Source organism: Triplophysa rosa, linkage group LG21, assembly GCF_024868665.1.
Source record: "Triplophysa rosa linkage group LG21, Trosa_1v2, whole genome shotgun sequence".
Lineage (NCBI taxonomy): Eukaryota > Metazoa > Chordata > Actinopteri > Cypriniformes > Nemacheilidae > Triplophysa > Triplophysa rosa.
The window spans coordinates 7570373-7595731 of record NC_079910.1 but is presented as its reverse complement, the minus strand read 5'-3'; the positions used below and the strand labels follow the sequence as shown (position 1 = coordinate 7595731).

General features: G+C 42.1%; 4 protein-coding genes across 7 annotated transcripts in view; 3 read left to right on the top strand and 1 right to left on the bottom strand.

Moving 5' to 3' along the window:
* Window positions 1-2343, top strand: part of l1cama (L1 cell adhesion molecule, paralog a) — a 35245-nt gene extending 32902 nt beyond the window's left edge. For 2 of the 3 annotated variants that reach the window (XM_057320013.1, XM_057320015.1), the window contains 4 exons: window positions 113-244; window positions 394-466; window positions 570-581; window positions 1122-2343. In XM_057320013.1, coding sequence (XP_057175996.1) covers window positions 113-244; window positions 394-466; window positions 570-581; window positions 1122-1368 — 464 coding nt within the window. In that variant the 3' untranslated portion in view covers window positions 1369-2343. The remainder of the gene's footprint in view (window positions 1-112; window positions 245-393; window positions 467-569; window positions 582-1121) is intronic. The other variant, XM_057320014.1, reaches the window with a different exon arrangement.
* A 1610-nt stretch (window positions 2344-3953) lies between these two features.
* On the bottom strand, window positions 3954-6495 carry ribc1 (RIB43A domain with coiled-coils 1). 2 transcript variants are annotated; one of them, XM_057320016.1, is made up of 7 exons: window positions 6420-6495; window positions 5996-6196; window positions 5583-5909; window positions 5342-5460; window positions 4663-4899; window positions 4408-4574; window positions 3954-4125 (listed from the first exon to the last, which is right to left on the bottom strand). In XM_057320016.1, exons 2-7 carry the CDS (start codon window positions 6192-6194, stop codon window positions 4044-4046), a joined length of 1131 nt encoding a protein of 376 aa, XP_057175999.1. In that variant the 5' UTR covers window positions 6195-6196; window positions 6420-6495; the 3' UTR covers window positions 3954-4043. The 2 variants fall into 2 exon arrangements, with proteins under 2 accessions (XP_057175999.1, XP_057176000.1); XM_057320017.1 differs by lacking the exon at window positions 6420-6495 and having other exon boundaries at window positions 6055-6159.
* A 601-nt stretch (window positions 6496-7096) lies between these two features.
* smc1a (structural maintenance of chromosomes 1A) lies at window positions 7097-12755 on the top strand. Its single transcript, XM_057320020.1, is given in 26 exon segments — window positions 7097-7187; window positions 7583-7771; window positions 7862-7972; window positions 8059-8191; window positions 8193-8262; window positions 8357-8589; window positions 8956-9211; window positions 9304-9340; window positions 9343-9407; window positions 9451-9560; window positions 9723-9783; window positions 9785-9830; window positions 9905-10003; window positions 10114-10301; window positions 10446-10524; window positions 10527-10624; window positions 10719-10764; window positions 10767-10864; window positions 10971-11108; window positions 11287-11443; window positions 11656-11810; window positions 11920-11989; window positions 11992-12070; window positions 12155-12224; window positions 12341-12451; window positions 12617-12755. Coding segments are annotated over 26 exon segments (2889 nt in total). The 3' UTR covers window positions 12716-12755.
* Window positions 12756-12883: 128 nt separating this feature from the next.
* srm (spermidine synthase) lies at window positions 12884-25307 on the top strand. The gene is made up of 8 exons (XM_057320018.1): window positions 12884-13601; window positions 21333-21453; window positions 21574-21666; window positions 21813-21966; window positions 22088-22171; window positions 22262-22407; window positions 22488-22610; window positions 22698-25307. Exons 1-8 carry the CDS (start codon window positions 13471-13473, stop codon window positions 22713-22715), a joined length of 870 nt encoding a protein of 289 aa, XP_057176001.1. The 5' UTR covers window positions 12884-13470; the 3' UTR covers window positions 22716-25307.
* Window positions 25308-25359: the final 52 nt, after the last annotated feature.

The following is a 25359-nucleotide window of genomic DNA, read 5'->3' as shown; positions in this document are numbered from 1 at the left end:
AAAACAACTTGAAGATTTTCTTTAAACTTGCCTGCTTGTAACTCTCATATCAAAGATCTGAAGTCAGCTATTCGTACGGAAACTAATTCTCTCTCATTTGCTCTCTTGTAAGGAGTCATGGAGGTGCGAGGTGGATTTGTCACTGAAGGCTGGTTCATTGGACTCATCAGTGCACTTGTGCTGTTGCTGCTGATACTGCTTATTCTCTGCTTTATAAAACGGAGCAAAGGTGGAAAATACTCAGGTAAAATAGTGTAGTTTTAATGTATGTAATCCTTCTGAGTTTGCCCAGCGAGATTGTACTGGATTTTAGTGGACACAGCCTTTTTATCAACTACAGCAGATTTGGATGTTATTACTGCGATAACATAGAATTGTATTCCTCTGTTGCAGTCAAAGAAAAAGAGGACGGCCAGATAGACTCGGAAGCTCGGCCAATGAATAACGAAGCATTTGGAGAATACAGGTGTGGGTCAAAGTTTGTTACGCACCTTATTTGCAGTCGGCTTGTTTCCCCGTCTCTTATGTTCATTCTCTCTTTTCTCAATGCTCCTCACAATGATTTGCAGATCTCTGGACAGGTAATGCTTCACAGTGGCTTTGCTTTTGTTGTGCATGCATTGTTTCTACTGTCCCTTTAATGCACACAATTATTTAACAACTGGGGAATACACTAAAGGTGCAGACAGTAAATGTGAAATCCATATACATTTTTTAATTGTATGTAATTTACATGTAAAATTCTATACCTCTTTCAAAGACACCACTGGATGTTACTTGGTATAAATTAAACATTAAAATAAACTTGGAATTAACATACTATCTGATATGGTCGTATGGAAAATGTGGCATAGTTCATAGTGAAATAGTATATACTGTTTTACTAAACATTTGTAAAAAATAGTAAGCCGTTTCATTTAAAATGTAGTCACAGTATTGAACATCTCCCAAAACTAAAGAGGGCAAACGGAAATATGTGAGGTGATATGCCCCCGTCGGTAATAGTTGATATGCCCCTGAAAGAATAAAAGAACACAGAGTGGCATTTTACTACTACTTTGCGTTTGATGTCTCGTTGTAAATACATATGTATTTATTCCCCCTGTTCAATGTTGATAAAGTGATAATGAGGAAAAGCGGACAGCCAGTCAGCCGTCCCTGTGCGAGGACAGTAAGATGTGCACCGATGATGCTCAGGATGACTATGGAAACAGCAACAGCGTGCAGACTGAGGTCATCATGGATGAGTCACTGGCCAGTCAGAGCAGCGGAGTCCGAGATCCCGGGACTCAGGAAAGTTCCCCTTTAAATCCTGCCACAGCTATGTCCCACCACGGCCTGCCCAACTCCGCCGCCCTCCTTGACTAACCGGGCGAGCTCAAGACCAAACATGGATTCACATGTGCCCACTTGTTGCAACCCTTCATGATTGACCAAACCATCAACAGCCCATAACTGAGACCTTGACACCAAACAGATGCCAAGAAAACACACCAGATGCACTGCTGGGACTTACTTCAGACACAATTTGGACCAACACAACTTTTAACAGAGCCAGAAGGAAGCATTCACTTGACATGAAACACATATATGGACTGCCGTGCTCCTTGTTTACAGATGTTATCATTCGTTTTTTGATAGTTCTATAAATGACAAGAACATACCGTGTAACTTCCAGAAAGGACTTCTTTGATAATCCAGTGAAGCAAATGTTAAGCTCCTGTGGCGGATACTGAATCAAATGTAGTTGGATTTACCTGTAAGCCGATACGAAGTGTTGTGAAAGAAGTTTGAGGGCCTTAAATTTGTCATTAAGTGTGTTGTGTAAGCATATAGATGACAGATGAAGCTGGAAATTGGTTACAAAATCTAATCAATTTATCATTTTTTGTGCGTCTTAACCATTTTATTTAATTTTTGTAAGAATCGTTATTATTGCCGTGATTGACATAACTTGCCTGCGTCATGTTTTGTTACCATTTTGATTGTTTTTATTTATCATTTTTATGTTATGGCATTTATACATGATTCATTTGTCAAAATGCGTTTTAATAGAAGATACATATCTGCATCCCCTCAGTTACAATTTCAGAGTTCCGTTGTGTAAATATATACGATGCAATGATTCTACGACTTCAGATCGTTTATAGCAAATTGTACATATAAGCATCTATCAATTTAGCCAAATACAGTATTATACTCTCATCTCCATTGGTGTGCCTGCCTACAAAAACATACTCCACCACCATCTCTAAGCATTTTGGATTACTCCTCTGTGTATATGTCCGTGTCTTTCATTTTTTTGTTATTTCGCAGTGTATTAAACTGTTTTGACGGACTCTCTCCTGCAGTCCTGTTTGTGTAAAGCCATAAGAATACACAGAAGATGTGTAGTAAAATTTGAGGTAGTTTTGAGTCAGATAGGGTTGTGAGAGAGCACGTCACACACAGACATCTACGGTTTTATTTGGTTGCGTAAAATGCAATCATGCATGTTCCGTCTTGTGTCTTATTACACAGAGAATGTATGCTTTGTTTGGGTGGAAACTATGATTCCATACCAGGATACCAAATAGCATTAATTAATTTTTTGTCTTTACCTCTTTCGATAAACAAATATAGGAATCTATGGCACATCTGGTATATCTCAAGAAAGGGGCACAGGGAAAAAATCTTAATTTTCAGATGAATGTAAATATGGCCCAAAAGATTGTTTGTTATGATGTTTCAAATTACAAGTCTTGTTGATTGTTTTAGGTTTTGTAACGGTTCATTTGTTTAAATTTTGTAACTTTTTTTAACTTTAGAGTAACTTGTTAGTTGTGATAAGAGTTTGGTTAGATGAATAGTACGTAGTTTTAAGAACCTAACAAAAAAGTGCTTTGATAATTGAATGTTGCAGTTTCTAAAAAAAAAAGATTGGATTAAGAAAAACAAACCATAACTGCTTTCATGTAATTGAGGCAAAACCAGATTCCGCTTGTAGTTTCCCACATGCTGAAGAATGGCAGTATTGTGCATATCTGATTAAAATCCATCACAGCAGGTGTAGTGCAGGAGGACAAAGATACTAGACATACACACACATTGCTGCACACGCTACCAGGGAGCAATAGAAACACGCTGACCGTCATGCAGAGATCCTTGCAGTGTTTCCCATAGCTTTGGGGTCAGACTGCAAGTTTTTGTTTAGATCTGTACAGATCTAGATAGCCTCCCTCACAAAAGCTGTATAGACACTCTCAGGTCTCTCATAGATCTATTTTCTTACAGGCGAGGGAAAGTGATGCAAAATATATTCAACTCAATATTCACCAGAACTGCTGCTAGACTTGTGTATTTTGTCGGTTTTCATGACTGTGTATTGAGATCAGAGATTGAGATAACTCTCAGATATTTACTGTACTGCCCTCAACTGCAAGAGAACAGAGGGCACAGTTTGGTTTGAAGCTCGATTAGTAAATAAACAAACATCGCCATTTCTGTTGTTACCTGTTAAATGTACCCGTTCATAATCCATTAAAACTCATCTTTCATCTACTGTAGGCTTAACCCATAAATAAGCTTGACCTTATAGTCTCTGAATACTCTTGTATGTTTTGTTTGTTGCTGCATCTGTTGTGAAAATAGATGAACAGATGATTAGCAGTGAGTGGGGCTGTGGGGTTGTCGTATAGGCGGGGTCACATTCTCCTGCCTTGTTGGTCTGTACTACAACGGTGAAATGGACTGAAGGGGTCAATGAGGGTGGGCTGCGTTAACTTAATATGAACTGAATTATGCTATTGTATGTGCAACACCAATCAGCAAGTGTAAGTAAATACTTCTTAAATAAAATCAATGGAATCATCTAAATCTGCAACAAACAGTTGTCCATTTGTGTGAAGCTCTAGCAAATGTTTAAAACCATTTATCAATATATTCACTACAAGAAATGACGCAATCTCTTTAGTTCTCTTTATTTCTTAAAAAGTTCAATTTGTGAATGTAACAACTGCAGTTTTTTCATATCCAGAGGATGTGCAGGATGATAGAATGAGAGTTCAGCGAGAGCTCCTGTTGAACTGGGTGAAGTACTCAACACTGGGGCGGTTTGTGTAAAGCTGCTTGTCCAGGTGCTGTCGACTGAAAAACATTTTTTATTAATGCTTCTATAATAAAAAGACATTAAAAGTGAATGAATTAGGGAGAAATCAACTTAGCTTTGGTGTCATATAGTTTTAAAACCAACATAATATAGAGTTAAGAGAGATAAAACAGAATATTGACTGAGAAAAAAATGTGTTACTTGCAATTATTGCTGTAACCTTAACCACATTTAATTACTATATTAACTCCTGAAATCAGATTACAATTGTTTATCTTTGTTTTGAATTGTTTACTTTCAATAACAATGAAACCACCTACTGAGCTTGTTGTTCTCTAGCCAGCTGTCGATTGTATTTCTCCAGCTGAATTCTCCTTTCTCTCTCCAGTTCCCTTTCTATCCTCTCCTCTCTCTCCTGCTGTCTGGACTGCTCCATCAGAAGATGATCCCAGGCTTGCTCTCTCTGCTTCTCCGCCTCTTTCTGTCTCTGGTGAAAGAGAGTAAAACTTTTACTATGACCATAAAAACACATAATAAGTGCAGTGATGGGCTAGATGTGAGTGTAAGATTTTAACCTCTTTCTCAAAACGCTGTCTCTCTCTCTGTCTTTGGATGTCGCTCAGCTGTCGCGGGGTCATGCCCTTCCAACGGTCGGGCAGGACTCGTGAACCCTCTGAGGACTGAGTCATTCTCTTTGCAGCGTCTGGTCGTTCTGTCAGGAGGTCAGAGGTCACCATGTACTGAACCTCCGCCTGCTCCGATCCCACTATCCTTAACTTCTCTTGACGCTTCTTCTCATTTCTCTCCTCTGCCTGCAAACGGAGGCCAGACGTTACCATGACCTCTCATCTCAAAAAGCACCTCTGTTGCCATATTGATAATGTCATCATTTTGTCATTTCAAATTGTGCGTGAACTTCAATCTTGCCTTGTAAAGTTGTGTTGGTTTAATGTCAAAAGGCATTGACTTTCATAGTAAAACTATTTAAATGTTGGTTTTGTTCCTCACAATGCTACAATTATGATTCAAAATGATAATTTTCTATTGCTATGTCTCCTTTATATGTTTTATGAGAAATAGAAAGCCAAACAGATTTGAAACGAGGATGAGGGTAAATGACAACAGAGTTTTCATGTTTGGATGAGCAGTTGGTTTAATGTTTTAATGACTTACTAAACATAAAGGTACACAAAGGACTGCCTTCATTAATAATTCAATGTGAGTTGGCTATACATTCTGACTCTCTCTCTTCACCTGAGTTTGGTTGTATTGGCTGAGAGCAATCCGCGCAGCTCTTCTGCACTCTTCCTTTAGGGCATCTAGCTGCACTGCCTTTAGGTCATTTTCCACCAGCACTCTGACAGTTATGAGCTCTGCAGTCACAAACACATATTACTATAAAACACAAGCAACTCTGTGTTGCTTAGCACAGTGACATTACACCCAAAAAGGAAGGGGCTGATAGTGTAACAATGCACAATCATTAATATTTTACCTCTGTTTTTGTGCAGTCTTTTTTGTTTCTCTCTTTCCTCCATTTGGGCTCTTAGGGTTTTCTCGTTCATCTCCATCTCAGCTCTTTTTCTTTCACCCTCGTTTACATCCTCTCCCTGAAACACTTGCATACTGGCAGGTCCCAGTGCAGAAATACTAACATCTGGCGCCCCCTGTCGGTCATAATTAATATCCGCATCACGACTGTCCTCTGCACGTTGATAAATTGTACGATATTGTACCAAGTCCCGACCCAACTCTCTTCGCAACTCCTCCTCTTCATGTTTCTGTTGCATTGCCATTTCATCAAGAGACAAGCGCAACAGATCTAAATAATAATATATATATATTATTAGTATGACACGAGAATAATCAAAACTATCTTGTCCAAGCTAAACAATCTTTGCCTTGTACCATACGCCATATCCCGTTGCTTTTCCATCTCCAGTCGTTCTCGTTTCTCCTGCACTTGCCTGTTGAGCGCGGGCAGGTCGACACCGATCACGCGAGCTCTGGGATTGAGTATGCGGCTCCTCCGATCAGCCTCCGCGGACCGCCGACGCTCCACCGCCCTCGGCTCACGCTCATTCACCGGAAGATCAACTTTGTACATGTCTGTGAATGTATTAAGCAATTTAATATCAACAAGCTTCCTTTAAGTACTTGCTCCCCAAACAGACCGGGTAAATGGGGTGAAATAGTTTAGGATTAGTTGTAATACAACAACTGAATTTGATGCATACTTTTTTTCGTAAACTATTTAAAAAAGTTAAATAACATAGTATTTTTCAAACATGCAGAAAACGTCTTTAAAGAAAAAAAAATAAAGAAAACTTACTGGCTACTGTCTGAATACCGAGCGAGATGGAATGTGTCTGCTTTCCTGTTGTGTTTGGTTTGATGCGGTGTTTGGGGTTACCATGGTAACCTGTTCACGGTCTCTGGCGCGCCTTCGGTGACCATTCTATTTGAAACAAATGTTTTATTTAGGTTGATGTATGTTAAAGCAAAACTTTTTAAAATGCATTTACTTGTCCAAACATTTTAGAAGGCCATTGAGAACTGTGCATCGGATTTCAGTCACACGAACAGCTCCTTTACAAATATTGTTGAAATGTGTTGGATTTTGATTATCTGTGTTATTTGATAGCTTTCTTTATGGCTTATGAGTTGTCCTTTCATTTAAACTTAAAATGTTCTATTTTTTAAATTATTATTCTTGTTGTTTTCTGCATATGCATGAGGACTTTTATTATGGCTGATTTGGAATGGGGGGCGTGTACAGATGTACAATGTTCATTTACTTGATTTGCAATATGTTTTTGAATTATGATTTATCAGTGTTGTTGTTAGCAGCGTTTTAGCTCTTATTTCGAACAATATATATGATATTTCCGATGTTAGTTCGTTTCGTTTCAGTAGACACGCGTCAATTTACTGTAACGTTACGTCTGGAGAAGCACGTCGACGCTACAAACACTGTATAGAGCATCAATTCGACACATTACAGACACCATGGGATAGTTGAAACTTATCGAGATCGAAAATTTCAAATCTTACAAGGGTCGTCAAATAATCGGTCCCTTTCACAAATTAAATGGATCGGGTAAATGTCTCAATTTCAATATTGTACTGATGCAGCGCGGAGAATCGCAAGACTGGTTGCCACCTACTGGTTGCAACACTACTGCATATTTACAGTATGCACGTTTAATTACTATATCGCTATGGCTATTTTTACGATATGAAATGCTTATATATTTATAAAACATATTTTTGCAAACATTATTTTACACGTTTGCCTCCAAAAACAATAAACATTCACTTCCACAGTACCTTTACAAAAATAAGCATGGTTTTACTACAGTAGCCATAGTAAAACTAAAGTATTTGTTGTAAAACTATGGTAATAAAAATCTATCTGACATAGTTCCTACATCTTCACTTTAATAATACTATGGTTGATTTTATGAAAGGCATGTCATATTTACGTCTATATAGGGAAGTCAAACCTGATGGATGCCATCAGTTATGTACTGGCGGAGAAGACAAGTAACTTGCGTGTCAAAACATTGAAGGATCTCATCCATGGAGGTCCGGTTGGCAAACCAGCAGCAAACCGAGCGTTTGTAAGCATGGTGTACTGTGAGGACAATGGAGATAAATGCACCTTCACACGGGTCATCATTGGTAAATGTGTATTTTTCATTCCCTGTAATGAAGAACCTTTGCTGTTTTGTGTATAGATGCAGCATAGGAATAGGTCATTCTATTTTTCAGGTTCCTCCTCAGAGTACCGTGTCAACAGTAAGGTAGTAGGGCTCCAAGACTACAGTGAGGAACTGGAGAAGTAGGGTATCCTTATTAAAGCCAGAAATTTTCTTGTGTTCCAGGAAAACATGATGACAAAAACCCTGATGAAATGATATAGGATAGAATAAGGACTTTTTAATAGATTATGTGTGTTTCGTTCACATAGGGTGCAGTGGAGTCCATAGCTATGAAGAACCCTAAAGAAAGAACCACATTGTTTGAGGAGATCTCCCGCGCTGGTGAGCTGGCCCAGGAACATGACCGGAGAAAGAAGGAGATGATCAAAGCAGAGGAAGACACAGTTCAATTATCACCGCAAGAAGAACGTTGCAGCGGAGCGCAAAGAGGCAAAACAGGAAAAAGAGGAGGTAAATAAATTCTATAATATTTGTGAATACAAGAGTCATTGACACAATTAAGGAACTTTCTGCATCATGCATTAAACTGTTACTGTCTATTTAGGCTGAGAGGTACCAGAGATTAAAGGACGAGGTCGTCAGGGCTCATGTTCAGTTACAACTCTTCAAACTCTACCATAATGAAGCAGAGATCGAGAAGCTGAATAGAGAGCTGTCCCAACGCAATCGTGAAATCAAGAAGGACAGAAAGATGATGGATCATGTGGAGGAAGAGCTGAAGGAAAAGGAGTTGGGAAGGATGATGAGAAATCAGCAGAACGTGGTGAAGGAGATAAAGTGAGAGGAATTTTCTATGTATATTTTACATTTACATGACGTTCAGAATTTATTTGTATTTAGTAAATTGTGTTTACAGCATGCGCATCTTGAAAGCAGTTATAAAGTTTTGTCACAATTTAATAAGTGACCTACTGAATAGTATTAGCACAACTTTTCAAAAATCGAAAATGTTCTGTTTAATTCTAGATATTCTAATAAACAAATTATAAAAAAAACTTTCATTGTGATTTTCAGTATGGAAATCTCAAACCTCTGGACCCCACTACACATTAAAAGTATTATAGTCACAATAGAATACAGCAACTAAACTCTGTCATCACCTTAGGAGAGTTTACAAAACAAGTACTTGTTTTAGCACCCCAGGGAAAAAGATGCTGAGCTCAACCAGAAACGGCCACAGTACATCAAAGCCAAGGAGAACACTGCACATAAGATAAAGAAGCTGGATGTGGTTAGAAAGTCCTTGCAGAATGCCCAGATGTACAAGAAGCGTAAGGCTGACAGAGAGGAGCTAGACCGTGAGCAGGGTGCTGTGGAGATGGCAAGGCAGGAGTTTGAGGAGCGGATGGAGGAAGAGGCACAAAGTCAAGGCCAAGATCTGACACCGGAAGAGAACCAGGTTAACTTGAGCTTATTTGACCGGGATATATAAAGAATGAAAGCATGTTTTTGCATTTCACTTTTCATTTTACATGTGTGCTGTTTACACAGGTGAAACAGTATCACCGGCTTAAAGAGGAGGCCAGTAAGCTACTTTGGCACAGGAGCTTGAGAAGTTCAACAGGGACCAAAAGGCTGACCAGGATAGACTGGATGCAGGTTTTATGGATGGTAGTACTATATTATGAAAGATATGAGCTTTCATATATCACTTTTCCATTGCAGGCCAAAATCAAGCAGAATATTCGAGAGATAGAGGAAAACCAGAAGCGCATTGAAAAACTGGAGGACTATATTGCAACAAGCAGGTGCTTTAAATTTCATTATAAAATCAATAGTTCTGCATATTAATGTTCTAATACATCGCTTAGCTAGTTGGTAGTCATGCTATTTTCCTATATTAATAGGAAAATATGTATTAGGATTGTTATTATGAACAAATATAATTATTTATATACTTTTCCTATCAGACAGTCCGTAGATGAACAAAGGCGTATGGAAAAAAAGTGGACTGAGGAAGTGGAGCACGCCAAAAAGAAGGATTGATGAAATAAACATGGAGCTGAACCAAGTAATAGCACAGATTTATGCATATCTTAGGTAAATATTTTAACCAAGAGTGTGTCTTCATTGCTATGAGAATATTGATCATAGCAACTAGGAGATGCTCACATTGACAGGCAGAAAAACAGCCGTCAGCAGCGCAAAGCTGAAATTATGGAGAGCATTGAAAGGCTTTATCCTGGCTCTGTGGTGAGTCTATAAAGATTAATTTTAAGCTTCTATTAGAATACAATCTTTGTCCAGTTTGTTTGTTTACCAATTCTTCCTAATGCTCCATATTAAAATCTTCATCCAATATGTATGGCAGACTGATCGACCTATGCCAGCCCACCCAGAAGAAATACCAGATAGCTGTGACCAAAGTCCTTGGAAAAAACATGGACGCCATCATTGTGGACTCGGAGAAGACAGGAAGAGATTGCATCCAGTACATCAAAGAGCAAAGAGGAGAACCGGAGACCTTTCTACCTCTTGACTATTTAGAGGTACAGACAGAATGGAATAAAATATTTATTAGTCCAAAGAGCTCTATGGTTTCCTATGGTTAAAGTTTCCCTCTGGGAGGCTGAGCAGTATTGAGGAGGCAGTGGAATATGTTTCAGTGACACTCGTCTGTTCTCTTCATAAAGGTGAAGCCCACAGACGAGAAACTGAGAGAGCTTCGGGGGGAGAAGCTTGTGATTAACGTGATCCGCTATGAGCCTCCTCACATAAAAAAGCCCTCCAGTATGCCTGTGGGAATGCTCTTGTGTGTGAGAACGTGGAGGGTGCTTGCAGAATTGCTTTCGGAGGACCCTACCGTCATAAAGTATACGTTATATATAGATTTAAAGTTCACTGCAAAACACATATCAGGAGATATTGATTGCATTCTATTCATATTCCATTTTATTTCTTCGTAGACTGTGGCCTTGGATGGAACTCTCTTCCAGAAGTCTGGTGTGATCTCTGGGGAGCCAGTGACCTGAAAGCCAAGGCTCGACGATGGGAAGAGAAAGCTGTGGATAAACTCAAAGAAAAGAAAGAGAAACTAACAGAAGAATTAAAGGTAAAACGAACTATAGGGAACTATGGAAAAACATCACAGCTGGACAACTTACCAAGTTACCATCGTTCATCAATTTGTTAAATATCACAATTTCTTGTGTCCGCAGGAACAAATGACGGCAAAGAGAAAAGAGGCGGAGCTTAGACAGGTCCAGTCTCAGGCTCATGGGCTGCAGATGAGGCTGAAATACTCTCAGAGTGATCTGGAAAAAACAAAGACTCGACATCTCTCTCTTAACATGCAGGTACACTAAGCTGAGAAACATATACCATAACAGGTCATTTAAATAGATGAAATTGTATTGTACTGTTAATTATACATAGTGATAACAAATGTACTGTATACCTCGATTGTATTGTTAGTTACCAAATGCATGGAAGTGTTTTAGAGAACAGTCAACAACTATGTAACACCTTTTGTAGGACGCTCTATCAGTAGAGGAGATAAAGGCAGAGATGAACACTCTACAGCAGAGGTTGAATGAACAACAGAGCATCTTACAAAGGATCAGCGCTCCCAATATGAAGGTCATGGAAAAACTCGAAAGTGTCCGAGATAAGTTCCAGGACACAAGTGATGGTGAGACCAACAATCCACAATCACCTGTCTTGCAGCTGATTTTTACTTGACCTTCACAACAGCATCTAGATAAAATCTAGCCCTTATTGTGATGATGGATGTTTCCAAAACATAGGCAATAGCTATCTCCTTTATCTACATTACATTATTTTATCATTTGAGATGATTGTTAAATTAAACTGGCATGTTTATAATGTTGCTGTGTCTTACAGAGTTTGAGGCTGCCCGCAAAAGAGCAAAGAAAGCCAAACAGGCTTTTGAACAGATAAAGAAGGAGAGGTTTGACTGTTTTAATGCCTGTTTTGAGTCTGTGGCCACCAACATTGATGAAATTTACAAAGCACTCTCACGCAACAGCAGCGCACAGGTAAACACATACAGTCATAAATACAACAGGAAACCCATAGATCACCTGTGCTCTTTTTTTCCGCTCTTTTAACCAATCAATGACAGTAGAGAAGCTCTGTATTCTTTAGGCATTCCTGGGGCCAGAGACCCTAGAGGAACCTTACTTGGATGGTATTAAATACAACTGTGTGGCTCCAGGAAGAGATTCAGACCCATGGACAACCTGTCGGGAGGAGAGAAGACAGTTGCAGCTTTAGCACTGCTTTTTGCTATTCACAGGTGCAACTCGCATCTCTAAATATTATTTAGCAATGTTTTGTCCTCTCCTCAGATTAGTGTTTTACATTTTTTTTTATCTTGTAGCTACAAGCCCACACCATTCTTTGTGCTAGATGAGATTGATGCTGCTTTGGATAACACCAACATAGGCAAGGTCTGTGTGTTTTAGTTTTATTTCAATAAGAGGCCTTTCAAATGAAAAGCATGGATTAAGGTCACCTCAAGGAACTGAATAGCATCATTATGAAATATGCATTTACCTGTTTGCAGGTGGCAAACTACATTAAGGACCAGTCGGTCCAGAATTTCCAGGCTATTGTTATTTCTCTCAAAGAGGAGTTGTACACAAAAGCTGACTCCCTCATAGGGGTTTACCCTGAGGTTTGTATTAACAACAAGCCTTAACAACTAAACACATACAATAAATCCAGTTCAGCTTTACACTGTGTCCTAAAATCTGCATCTACATTTTACTACAATGTATGCGAATAAATTGTCACTATTGATTGAAAAAAATAACAAAACTCTCTTTTTATTTATTTACAGCAAGTAAAGTACTGTGTCATTAGTAAGGTACTGACTTTTGATCTTTCCCAGTATCCGGATGCCAATCCCAATCCAAATTATTACATTGTTTTGATTTGATTTTATTGTAAATAAAGTGAGATCAATGCCATCATCAAAACATCGCTGATGTTTACATTTTTCCCAATAGCCTACTTAATGTTGCTAAATGTATGCTGTAATGTTTTCCAAACAGTATGCACGACTGTGCAAATACCAAGTATTTTGTTCTGTGAATATTTATTATATGATAATGAAAAGCTGTTTTAATTCAGTTAACTGGACATGCTAGTGCCGTGGTTTTACCTGGACTTGTGTAATTGCAAGTGTAAAACCTCACTTAAACACCTTAAAAGAGTCAGAGAACATCATAGTTGCATTAATTGTGCCCTGTGGATTTGTTCATTTAGTATTACAAGGAATAAGCAATATTTGCTTTCATCGTTTCTCTCTTTTAGGGACAATGTGATGTGTGTAATATTTGTGCAAATATAAAACAAAGCAAAAACAAACATACACTGAGCTTGTATGTGTTTAACATGACGTTCACAATCACTCATACCCACAAAACTGATAAGACTCGATTTTCACGTGGGTTCATCCACACCAGCGCAAAAACAAACATGCTTGCACAGCCATGTCCCTTTTAAGCTCCGCCCGACAAGTCTTCCGGTCCCTATTGGTGGCCTTTTGCGTGTACGTTCGGTTGCACTACAGAGAACGCCCAACGTGTCAATCGGTTCAGAAGATCCCCAGCAACTCGCAACTACTGGCTTGCAGTTGAGTAGTTTGTTAAGACTGTTTATATCCGCCGGTAGATTTTTGCGCCCTTAGCTATGGATAACCTCAAAGACGGGTGGTTCACCGAAACATGCACATTATGGCCCGGCCAAGCGATGAGTCTTCAAGTGGATGAAGTGTTGTATAATAAAAAATCCAAGTACCAGGATGTCATGGTTTTTAAAAGGTGAGTAAAAGTGGCTTCAGTTAGCTTGTTTGCTAGCTCCTGTGTTTTCCCTCAGTAACGTTATATGCCCGAATCTAATACACACAGCTAACGCAGTTAGGAGAGATTTTCTCCGAGGTGTCCATTTAAACACGTCGCTTTGGGATGTCTTGCTGTCTATGTGGGTGGCTACATTTACAGCTAACCTGCTAACGGCAAAGCCTAATGTAGATATGGCGTGGCACTGAGGTTTAAAATGAATGGTTTAAGATAATGCACTAATTGTATTCTATTTTAAAATTTTAACGTACATTGCATTCATTAAAAAATGCTAAATTATTTTTTTAAGGAAAAACTAGTCATTTCACTTTTAATGTACCAATGGTAATAGATGTGACCAAACAAATTGTAACGTACAAAACGTAGTTAGGACGTGAAAAGCAGACTTAACTCTTGCAGCTCATTTAACAGCATGTCTGTGGTCTTTGTCTGCTGTTGAAGCAAACCTGACACACTGTGGTTCAAACTGTAGGCGGATATGCAATACAGTTCTCTTTCATCATCTAGTGTTCGAGATCCACCTATGGGAAGGGCATCCGTACCTGACCTCTGCAGAAGCATCCAATTGCACCAAGTCTGGCTAGACAGACAGAAGTGCGCAGCCAATGCCAGGTAAGGCCCCACCCCCTTACCTGAGAGCATATAAGGTCTGCCTGCGCTGCTGTTCTTCAGTTGTCATTCGCTTCTCGTGATCTCTGCTGTAACACAGTTCGGTTGGATTTTCGCTGCTCACTGTGTTTCTTCAGGAGGACATATCATCGGATCAGCCTCCGCCAGATGTGACAGTTGTCTATTCAGCCAGGTTAGCTGTGTTTTTCGCACCCTGAGCCGCCCATGCTCTTTTTTCACCTTCCCCCTTTACTTTCCACGGCTGCCCGCCACGGAATTTAACGAGTTTTTTGCCGGTATGTCGCTCTCTAAATCTGCCACTGCTCCCAGGAACAGCTCATCACGGGCCTGCCTGGCTGTGTGCGGTGCTCTCATCGCTGCCAAGGACACTCATGAGTTCTGCGTAGGCCTCAAGCATGCAGAAGAGGCTTTGGAGAACCTGGAGCATTGTACCCATTGCCTTGTGCTGCCGAAAAAGCTCCTGCGGCGTCGACTCAAAGTTGCCGCTACCCAGTGTATCGAGCTCTGCATTTCTGACTCGGATGGGGGACACGGTGACGGCGACGTGCCTCCAGGGGCCTCCCCTGGGCTGACCTGCCTAATCCTGCGTTCCCCGAAGAGGATCTTTTCGTGGGCAACCTCCCGTTCTGGCGATGAAGACGACGCGGGTCTTCTTGGGGTCTCAGACGAGGTGGCCATCCCACTCTCTGGTGTTCCCCAGGTTAACCCCCGCAGCCTTACCCCAGGCATCTCAACCCCGTCCAGGGCGGGCTGCTCACCCCCCCCCCCCGAAACCGGTCTTGCCTGGCAAAATAAACCGTTTTTCTGCCTCCGTTCATCAAGCCACTTATAAATCCTCGGCCTTGGCTGTCAGGGCTTTTAATGTTTCGTCCCTGCTTTCCGCTTACCAGGTGGAAATTTTGGAGGATTTGGGGCAGCAGATGGACAAAGAATCCCCCTCGCCAACCTTGTGGAAGGAGATCCTTACGGTCAATGACCTCGTCCTCCGCAATGATCGTCAGGCTGTCCAAGCTTGCGGGCGCTCCATGGTGCTTTCTGTGGTGGGGGAGCGCGCTCTGTGGCTGAACCTGTCAGGACTCCCTGACAGTGAGAAGAGGCGCATTGCGGGCACTCCGGTAGAGCCTGGCCAGGCTCTCTTTGGTCCCACCGTGGCTTTGATGCAGCAACGGTGCGACGACAAAAAGAAAAAGGACGAGGCTTTCAAGTTGTGCCTCACCCGGAAAGCAGCTCCGCGTCAGTTTCCCATTGCGCGTTTGCATAACCCGCCCGTCGCGGTGCGAAACCCGCATCATAGCAAGGAGAGACCGCGCATCAAACCCCCTCTAGACAGAGTAAACCCACCCTCTGCTAAACCCTGGGGAAGACCGTCTCCCGCCGTGACGGGAAACCCCCCTACCGACTCGAAACGCAAGCGGCCGCCCTGATGTCCGACCGTTGGGGGCACAGAGTCCTCGTTCGCGAGCCATAAGCTCATCGGACTCTCTTTCTGTCCCAGAGCCCCTGTCCAAAAGACAGAGGTTTTCTTGCGGAGGGGTCTGCAACCCCCCTCAGAGGTTTCCCAGCCTGTGCGTTCAGTGGACGCTGTGTTCTTCCCCCCACGTTCAGGGGGTCGGTTGCAAGGAAATGTGCTCAAGCAGTGTCACCACACAGCACACACATTGTTCCCCTCACCCAACTAATAAAGGCTTCGGCCCCGGTGTTCCCCAACACAAAACACACAATAAAACAAACAAATCTATTGAATTCGTCTCAGGGAGTGTACGTCTCTCTGCAGAGAGAAAACCTCTTTCTAAATCCACGCATGTCGCCCCTGGTCTGTCCACTAGATGGTGCCGTTGCATCGCAAAAAAGGGCGAGGATTTCGGCACTTCACCGGCCCTGGTGGGGACTCTCGCGAATTGCGAGTCAGCCTGGCAGACCGTTGCGCCTCCGGAGTGGGTGATGCGAACAATTATGCAGGGTTACAGACTGCAGTTTGGAATGAAACCCCCGCTTTTCAACGCCGTTCTCTCTTCTCACACGGAGGAGAGCTCTGCTCACATTCTGAAAGAAGAAATCTATGGAGTTTAAATGCACCCAAAACTCACGCGCGTGGAATCCGCGCGCGCACGCGCTATGCAAACGCGCATAATGATAACCACGCGTGGAAAGCTGCTCCGCGAGGGCGCATTTAAACTGCGCGAGCGAGCAGAACAGTATCCGCAAGCGGAAAAGAATCCTCGCGCGGGCGCATTTCTGCTCCGCGAGCAAAAACTCAGTCCGCGAGCAGAGGCTTTGACGAGCGCGCGCGCGATTCTCTCTATGCTCTCACAACTGCTCAACACTTGCTCTCTCGTTGAGTTGTCTTCTGACACTTTGGAGGCGGGACAATGCATGTTAAAAGTTACCAATCAAATGAGGTCTCCGCGCATTTGATTGGTAACTTTTAACATGCACTCACCTACAGATTACATGTCTTACTACCGAATGATTAGTGTATTACCTTGCCTTAGCTATGTGTTAGTGTTTTAACAAGTGACATCTTACATCTGTCAAAAAAAATTATGCTATATAATATAGCAGTTAAACTTACATGTCATGTATGACCTATTTAAAACATACTATAATAATATAATTAAATGTCTCCTGTAGTCATTAAATTTGAGTTATCTAATATCTGTTTACTGGCATAGCCCGTTTTAATATTTTCAAAACAAATAAAGCAAAACAAATAAATTATTTAAATTAAATTTTAGAGAGTACATCATATTGTAATTTATAATAACTTGTGCTTTGAGTTATACTGTTGTAGCCATTTATTAATTCTCATTTTATAACAATTTCATGAAAATATTAACAATACAAAAGCAATTATGAATACACATACCAAACTATTTATTTCTAACTTCCTGTCAAGACGCCAAATATGTAAATCCAAAGCCAAGGGCATACATAACACTGTAACCCAAGTTTAAAAACAGAAAAAAGTATCGTGTTATGCCAAATTAAGACGTCTGTACAACGGGTAAGATACATGTCGGAGACTGTATGTGAGTGCATGTTAAAAGTGACCAATCAAAGGATCAGAGAAGTCTGCCATTGTCCCGCCTCCAAAGTCTTAGAAGTCAACTCAACGAGCGAGCAAGTGTTGAGCAGTTGCGAGAGCATAGAGAGAATCGCGCGCGCGCTCGTCAAAGCCTCTGCTCGCGGACTGAGTTTTTGCTCGCGGAGCAGAAATGCGCCCGCGCGAGGATTCTTTTCCGCTTGCGGATACTGTTCTGCTCGCTCGCGGAGTTTAAATGCGCCCTCGCGGAGCAGCTTTCCGCGCGTGGTTATCATTATGAGCGTTTGCATAGCGCGTGCGCGCGCGGATTCCATGCGCGTGAGTTTTGGGTCCATTTAAATTCCATAGAAATCTCTTCTCTCTTAATGAAGGGAGCGATTCAGGTGGTGCCTCCCAGCCTGATAAATCAAGGGTTTTATTCCCGTTATTTCCTGGTCCCAAAGAAGGACGGCTCTCTCCGTCCCATCTTGGACATCCGAGTGTTGAACAAACATTTGAGGAAATACAATTTCAGAATGTTAACCCGCAGCACTCTGGCCCGCGCCATAAAACAGAACGACTGGTTCACATCGGTCGATCTCAAGGATGCTTTTTTCCACATAAGCATTTATCCGCAACACAGGAAGTTTCTTCGTTTCGCCTATCTCGGCATATGTTACGAATTCACCGTTCTTCCTTTCGGGCTCTCACTCAGCCCTCTGACTTTTTGTCTGTGTGCGGAGGCGGACTTGGCTCCACTGAGAATGTCAGGCCTGCGGATTTTGACATATATGGACGATTGGCTCATCGTGGCCGAATCAGAAGAGAAAGTGCTGCGGGACACCTGCAGTGTGCTTACACACATCACATCTCTCGGGTTCAGGGTGAATGTGAACAAAAGCAATTTTACACCCAGTCAGAGTGTGATTTTCCTGGGCTTGGAGCTAAGCTCGGTCTCCATGCGAGTGCGTCTCTCCCAGGAGCGCGTTCTCTCTCTAATGAGCTGTGTATCGCAGTTCAGAGAGGGGGCGAGAGTTCAGTATCGCACATGCCTCAGATTGCAGGGTCTTATGGCTTCAGCTATCCAGTTTTTGCCTCGGACTCCTGAGAATGAGGCTGCACGGCAGCTCTTTGCCACTGGAGGGACGCAGACTTTTACTCACAGGGAACCCATTTGAGAACGGTAGTGATAATGAAAGTCATGATGACAGATGCGTCCCCTAACAGGCTGGGGTGCGACCCAGGAGGGCAGAGTGGTGAACGGTTTGTGGCCAAGCAGACTACGTTCAGCACACATAAATTATTTAGAGCTCCTGACTATATGGAAAGCTCTGAATTATTTTCTGCCTCGCCTGCAGGGACATCATGTGCTCGTACGCTGCGACATTAACACAGCGGTGGCATATATCAATCGCCAGGGCGGTTTACGTTCACAGAAACTTCATGCTCTAGCTAACACGCTTTTGGTGTGGAGCGGGTGGTTTCCCCTGTCGTTACGTGCGACTCATGTTCCAGGCATCCTGAACAGAGGTGCGGACCTTCTATCGAGGGGGAACCCACTCTATGGAGATTGGCGCCTCCACCCTCAGATACTGGGCATGAAATGGAGGAGATTCGGTCAGGCAACCATAGATCTATTCGCCTCGCTTGAAGACTCCCATTGTCCTATGTTCTTCTCGCTAAAGGACTTGGATGAGCCCCTCGGGGTGGACGCACTGGCCCACCCGTGGCCCAAGGTGCTGCTGTATGCTTTTCCTCCTCAGTGCCTGATAATTCCCACACTGGTCAGAGTGCGAGAGAAGGGCCTGTCACTCCTAATAGCTCCCAGGTGGCCCAAAGCACCGTGGCTGGCAGAGATAATCCCTCTGTTATATGCCCAGCTGTGGCGCCTCCCCCTCCGCACAGACCTATTGTCTCAGGCGAACGGGAAGATTTATCACCCACACCCGGACAGGGTGGCTCTCTGGGCCTGGCCTGTGAGAGGACAAACTTAAACGTGCTTGGGCTTCACCCGCGTGTGGTTGCTACTATACAAAATGCCAGGGCCGTTTCTACGCGGTCCTTATATGGTTGTAAGTGGCAAGTGTTTGAAGGGTGGTGTGATGGGTGCGGTCTCACATCTTATTAGTGCTCAGTTCCTGATATTTTGTGTTTCTTACAGGACCTTATGGATAAAGGCAGGTCTTTTTCTATAATTAAGGTCTACCTGGCAGCTATTTCTGCCCGTCATGTGGGTTTTGAGGGCTAAACAGTCGGGCAGCATTCTTTAATCCGCAGGTTTATGAAGGGTGCCCGTCGCTCCTTGCCAGTCATCAGGAGAACCGTCCCTGAATGGGACCTCTCCTTGGTGCTGGAGGCCTTGTCTCAATATCCTTTTGAGCCCCTGGGAAGTATTTCCTTGAAGCTGTTGTCCTTCAAGACGGCTTTGCTCTTGGCGTTGGCATCAGCCAAAGGTGTCAGTGAGCTACATGCACTCTCAGTACATCCTTCGTGCACTAAATTCTCTCTGAGTGGAGAGAAAGTTTTTCTTAAGCCTAACCCGGCTTTTATGCCTAAGTGTTTCCCTGCGTTCACTTCGGAGGTGTGGAGCTGTCCGCTTTTCACCCTCTGCCTTTTTCCTCTGCAGAGGATCAGAGGCTGAATATTCTGTGTCCTGTTTGTGCATTACAGGCATATATGTCAAGGACCAGTGTTTTCCTTAAGAGCGACCAGCTCTGTATTTCATGGGCACCCCCTCACAAGGGGAGTCCCATATCTAAGCAGCGCCTCTCACATTGGCTTGTGAACGCTATAGCCTTGGCATATGAATCATAGGGAGTGCTGCCCCCAGGAGCCACCAGAGCTCATTCCACGAGGGGCTTAGCTGCCTCTTGGGCTTTGTTCAGGGGAGTATCACTGCAGGACATCTGCTCTGCTGCCAGCTGGGCTTCTCCCCATACGTTTGTGCGTTACTATCGATTGGATGTCACCAAAACCTCAGTAGCACATTCTGTTTTAGGAGTGGGGTCTTCATAGCCCCTTCTTGCTATATCCCTTTACCTTCTGTTTACACATTGTTGTAGTAACGAAGGTTGAACGGGCCGGGTGGGCCATGCACATTCATGTCACCAAGCATGCATTCACATTCCTGCCTGGGTGTTATATATGTGTTGCTGGGTTAATTACATGTGTGTGCCTCATACATGTTGCCTGTCCTGCATGTGCACAGCGGCTATGTGTGCGTCAGGGTTGTCAGGTGCATGATTATGGGATGCATCAAGCACCGCCCTCTTGGGGATGACCATCCTTTTTTCTGGCTTTCAGAACCTCACTGTGAGTGTATTGGGCAATCGGGGAGCTGTCCATGTCTCTCCCATAGGTGGATCTCGAACACGAGATGATGAAAGAGAACAATAGGTTACTTTCGTAACCCCAGTTCTCTGAAACATCGAGTGGAGAGATCCACCAGCTTTGCCCCACTTGCTGCACGAGAAGCGAATATACTTACTGAAGAACAGCGGTGCAGGCAGACCTTATATGCTCTCAGGTAAGGGGGTGGGGCCTTACCTGGCATTGGCTGCGCTCTTCTGTCTGTCTAGCCAGACTTGGTCCAATTGGATGCTTCTGCAGAGGTCAGGTACGGATGCCCTTCTTCCCATAGGTGGATCTCTCCACTCGATGTTTCAGGTGGTTAGATGGATTGTTGTACTTTATTTTGAAACCCAGTGGAACAGCTAATACAAACTGTGCAGCTGTTACCTAATATGTAATGTGATACTGTAGGAAATGCAATGAAAGGCTTAAGCTGTGATCTGTCTTTAAAGGCTTGGGTACATTTACGTTTATGCATTTAGCACATGTTTTTTTCTAAAGTTTCCATAGTTTTTTACTAATTTATGCAAATCAGACTTGGATTTGTTACTCCCATGCTCTACTAGTTTAGCTGGGGAACACCCATTTGGCCTGTTTAGGAATGGACCTTTTGACTTTTGTTCTGATTTCTGCAATGAAATAGCATGATCTTGGATTGTGAATTGATGTCAATGCTTCTCTTCATACAGCAAAACATATGGAAATGTGTTGGTTTTGGATGGGGTCATCCAATGCACAGAACGAGATGAATTTTCTTATCAGGAAATGATTGCCAATCTGCCTCTCTGCTGCCACCCTTGCCCAAAGAAGGTACTTGGTCTTATTTTCTCTTCAAGACATGAATGGACCTTAAAACTAGTAGTTTTACTACTAATGTTAAATGAATCGCAAACGAAGTTGCCATTCAATCTTCTACCCTCTTTCATTCAGGTTCTGATAATTGGTGGAGGAGATGGTGGTGTTTTGAGGGAAGTGGTCAAGCATCCCCTGGTGGAGTCTGTTGTCCAGTGTGAAATCGATGAGGTTTGTGTTGTCCACGTATTTCAGCAAACCAGAAACATACACATTTTAAACTCTGTAGATATAGAAGGATATGCATGATGTTGCCCTTGACCACATTTCATGCCTTTAACATGTTGATAAATTTCATGAAATATATTTTCCCCCAGGATGTGATAAACGTCTCCAAAAAGTACCTCCCTGGAATGGCAAAAGGATTCTTCAGCCCGAAGCTCACTCTGAATGTAGGTGATGGATTTGAGTTTATGAAACAGAATCAGGATGCCTTTGACGTCATCATCACAGACTCTTCAGATCCTGTCGGTATGCAGCCCTATGTGTGGCCTTGAAGTTTCTTCTTGCATTGGTAAATAACCATTTAGCCATCTAGTCCTAGAGAAACACGGCGTTCATTTGAGATTGATTTCAATTCACCCTGTCACAGGTCCGGCTGAAAGCTTATTCAAAGAGTCATACTATCAGCTCATGAAAACAGCACTTTGTGAAGGAGGAATTCTTTGCTGTCAAGGTTAATAGAATTACAACTCTTTAAAAAAGTCTCTTTACATAAAATGACTGGCGTGCTTTTGGCAGGTTTATCATTTTTGGAATTTTGCAGGAGAATGTCAGTGGCTGCATTTGGAACTGATCAAAGAAATGCGGACCTTCTGCAAGACGCTTTTTCCTGTAGTGGACTATGCGTATTGCACTATCCCAACCTACCCAAGTGGGCAAATCGGCTTCATGCTTTGCAGTAAAAATCTGGTAAGCTTTTCTTTTATCTGAGTTGCCTCATTTGGGTTGCTCTGTTGGATTGCTATACTAGTCTGACGTGTTTTCTGCAGAAAACAAATTTCCGTGAACCTGTACGAGAACTAACAAGAGATGAGATCGAGAGCATGAACCTGAAATATTACAATCCAGAAATCCACCGTGCTGCATTTATCCTCCCAGAATTTGCCAGAAAGGTGAGAGGCATTTCAATGTTTTCAATGTTTTGTATTTTGTCACTTTTTTTACTGATTTCTGACACCAAACACCCCCTATTTACACAGGTTCTAAGTGAAGCGTAAATGGCTTCATGGTTGCCATTTTGTATCCCGCTGCCTTCTGTGAAAGCAGACTCAAAACTCTCACCACAGCTGCAGTACCTCACTCAGGATCACTTCTCGGCTTCTGATTGGTTAATGGACTTGTACAAGTTGAAATGCTCTCTGTGGGGAAATTCTCTGCATCTCTCATCAGTATTTCTGTCAAGTCTTAAGAGTTGTTTGGTCTCCTTTTACAATAGCACTACTGCCCACATCAAACTTTATGAACTATTCAAAGAGACAATCATGCATTTATTATGATAGGTTCCATAGTATTTGTTTACCTTGTTACAGAAATATGGAGTAATGTTTCACCCTAGCTCTCTTGCTAAACATTACCTACTCAATTTAATAAACACATTTTAAGAAATTAACTGACTGACTGTAAGCCTAGTAGGTTCTTGAATTTCTGGTAGAATACGACCTCACCTGTGCATGTCTGCTTTGTAAACCCTTTAAAAAAATATCAGGTTACTGATTTTTGTACATATTTTATTGAGGTGTCATTATGGGTCCGATTGTCAGCAGTAAACAACTATCAAACAGAAGTGAAAAACTAATTGTAGCGTTTTATTTAGGTCTCAGAAATGTTTGTCATAAATATGTCCTCAATACGCACAGTCCTATATGACAGACCACTTTTCTGATCGGCTAGTGTCAGTGAAGTGCAGTTCTGACCGCAAGATGGCGTCCGTTGCTTATAGTAAATTCACCAACATCATCGCGCCATCAATTCAGCAGTGACGGAAATGAATAAACGCTTGTTTTTGAGGAATTTCGAGATTCGTTTTTCAATTTATTTACAGGTAAAAATGTAATATATTTTCTAAACATAGGCTCTTAATGAAGTATGAAGTATTAAACATACGTTGAATTAAACAGATTTCTAAAAAGCAAATACATAGCTTGAAGTTTTAGTTTTTTATCGGTAACGTTGATATCTCGTGGTTATGATGATGTAACAGTTAACGTGTACGGTTCTCTACTGGTAATATGTTGATATTTATTGGTGGGATGTTATCTAATCGATGGATACAAACACCAGAACACGATCAAATCCTGCTGTTAGGCACATTTTGAAATTGTTTTAATGCTATTTCTATTTTTTTCACCGGGTTGATGAGAAATATAACAAGAAGCGTTGACAGAAGTTTTATAAGGTTTTATTTTTAACCTATTACGTTTACATTAAAAGACGAAATATTAAGTTATCAAAACCCCTGCTGAGACAACACGAGGATGTAAGGTTAGATGCGTACTGTGACGCCGGAGATGTTTGAAGTTAGTTTGAAAGTGAACGCTAGATTTGTTAGGCAGCGGTCAATAGGCATGAATTCTTCAAACGCACCTTATCAGGATTCGGCTGTGGGCAGCTCATCTCAAAAGTGTTCATCTTGACTGAGCCTCAGGCCCTAGCGTCTGTCCGTGGCTTGTCTGCTGTGAAAAATGTGCTCAAGCTCGAGTATTAGGGCTCCTAGCTACGGGGACTCGGTTGGGGTGTGTGTATGCATATCCAAAAAGGTGTCTTTCAGATCTTGTGTGGGTGCCAGGAAGCTGACCAGAATGAGAACATGGCACGAGCTCATAAGTCAATGACAGTCATTCCTTTCATTTTCACGTTCCATTGATTGCAGGACAGTGCCTTTTTGGTTTAATTGATGACATACATGATTTTGAGATTAAATATAATATGGTCTTTATTAGGTGAAGTATGGCCTTAAATAAGCTAAATTATAAACCCGTATATAAGTTGTGAAACAACTGTGTCCTTTAAATTATTATGATTTGTGCCATTAATGCTTAGAGTTCAATTAAGTGGTTGGAAACTCGTTGACTTTAAATTTAGGGCAGCAATTAAAGTGTTTTTTATCAAGACTGACAAATGCTTTTACAGACTGCTCGGAAAGATATGTCTATACCATAAGAAATTTACATTCAAATACGGTCTATCCGTATCGGTGTGTTATTTTTCTCATTTTCATCTGTAGTATTGCAAATATTAGTTGCTGTTATATTCTTACAAGGTTCTCAGTCTCTGGTTAAAAGACTAAATCTTCTTATTCACTATCAAATCCATCATCTTTTCTTTGAAAACCATACAGACAGTTTCCTCAGCTGTTCCAGGTGCCAGACGGTTCGATGTCAGTCTGAAGGAGGAGGAGATGTGATTAATTACATGTTGGAATGGAGCAGAACGTCACTTTATACGACATAAAAGGTCGGTGTGATTTCTCTCTAAGACACACTGTATTGATATCACAATACCACTGAGTGAGTGCATCATGTAATTACAGTGTGCTTTTGGCTGACGTACTTCCTGAAACTTGTTTCATTGCTTAGGCATCAATACGCTCTACATAGATGTAAATTATAATTAGCATAAACAATATGAGAACTTTTCGTAATCACTTTATCGGTAATTTCATCATCATCAACGTTTTTCCTTGCCTCCGCTTTGACTGAAATCAGAGGCATTTTTAGAGCGGTGACGTGAGCATGGTGTCGCAGTCCTTCCCACCAGAGTAACGTCTGGTTTGTTGGGGGGGTTAACTACTCAATGCATTTGTTAGTTCGTAAGCCTCCCACCACAGCAACCCCCTCCTCCTCCCCTCCATCCTCCATCCGC

Coding starts and splice junctions, on each gene's coding strand:
- srm (XM_057320018.1), top strand. CDS start 13,471: ATGGATAACCTCAAAGACGGGTGGTTCACCGAAACATGCACATTATGG. Junction 21,667..21,812: donor TCCAGTGTGAAATCGATGAG/GTTTGTGTTGTC, acceptor ATTTTCCCCCAG/GATGTGATAAACGTCTCCAA. Junction 22,408..22,487: donor TGCTTTGCAGTAAAAATCTG/GTAAGCTTTTCT, acceptor TGTTTTCTGCAG/AAAACAAATTTCCGTGAACC.
- ribc1 (XM_057320016.1), bottom strand. CDS start 6,194: ATGTACAAAGTTGATCTTCCGGTGAATGAGCGTGAGCCGAGGGCGGTG. Junction 5,461..5,582: donor AAGACTGCACAAAAACAGAG/GTAAAATATTAA, acceptor TTGTGACTGCAG/AGCTCATAACTGTCAGAGTG. Junction 4,126..4,407: donor GCTAGAGAACAACAAGCTCA/GTAGGTGGTTTC, acceptor AATGTTTTTCAG/TCGACAGCACCTGGACAAGC.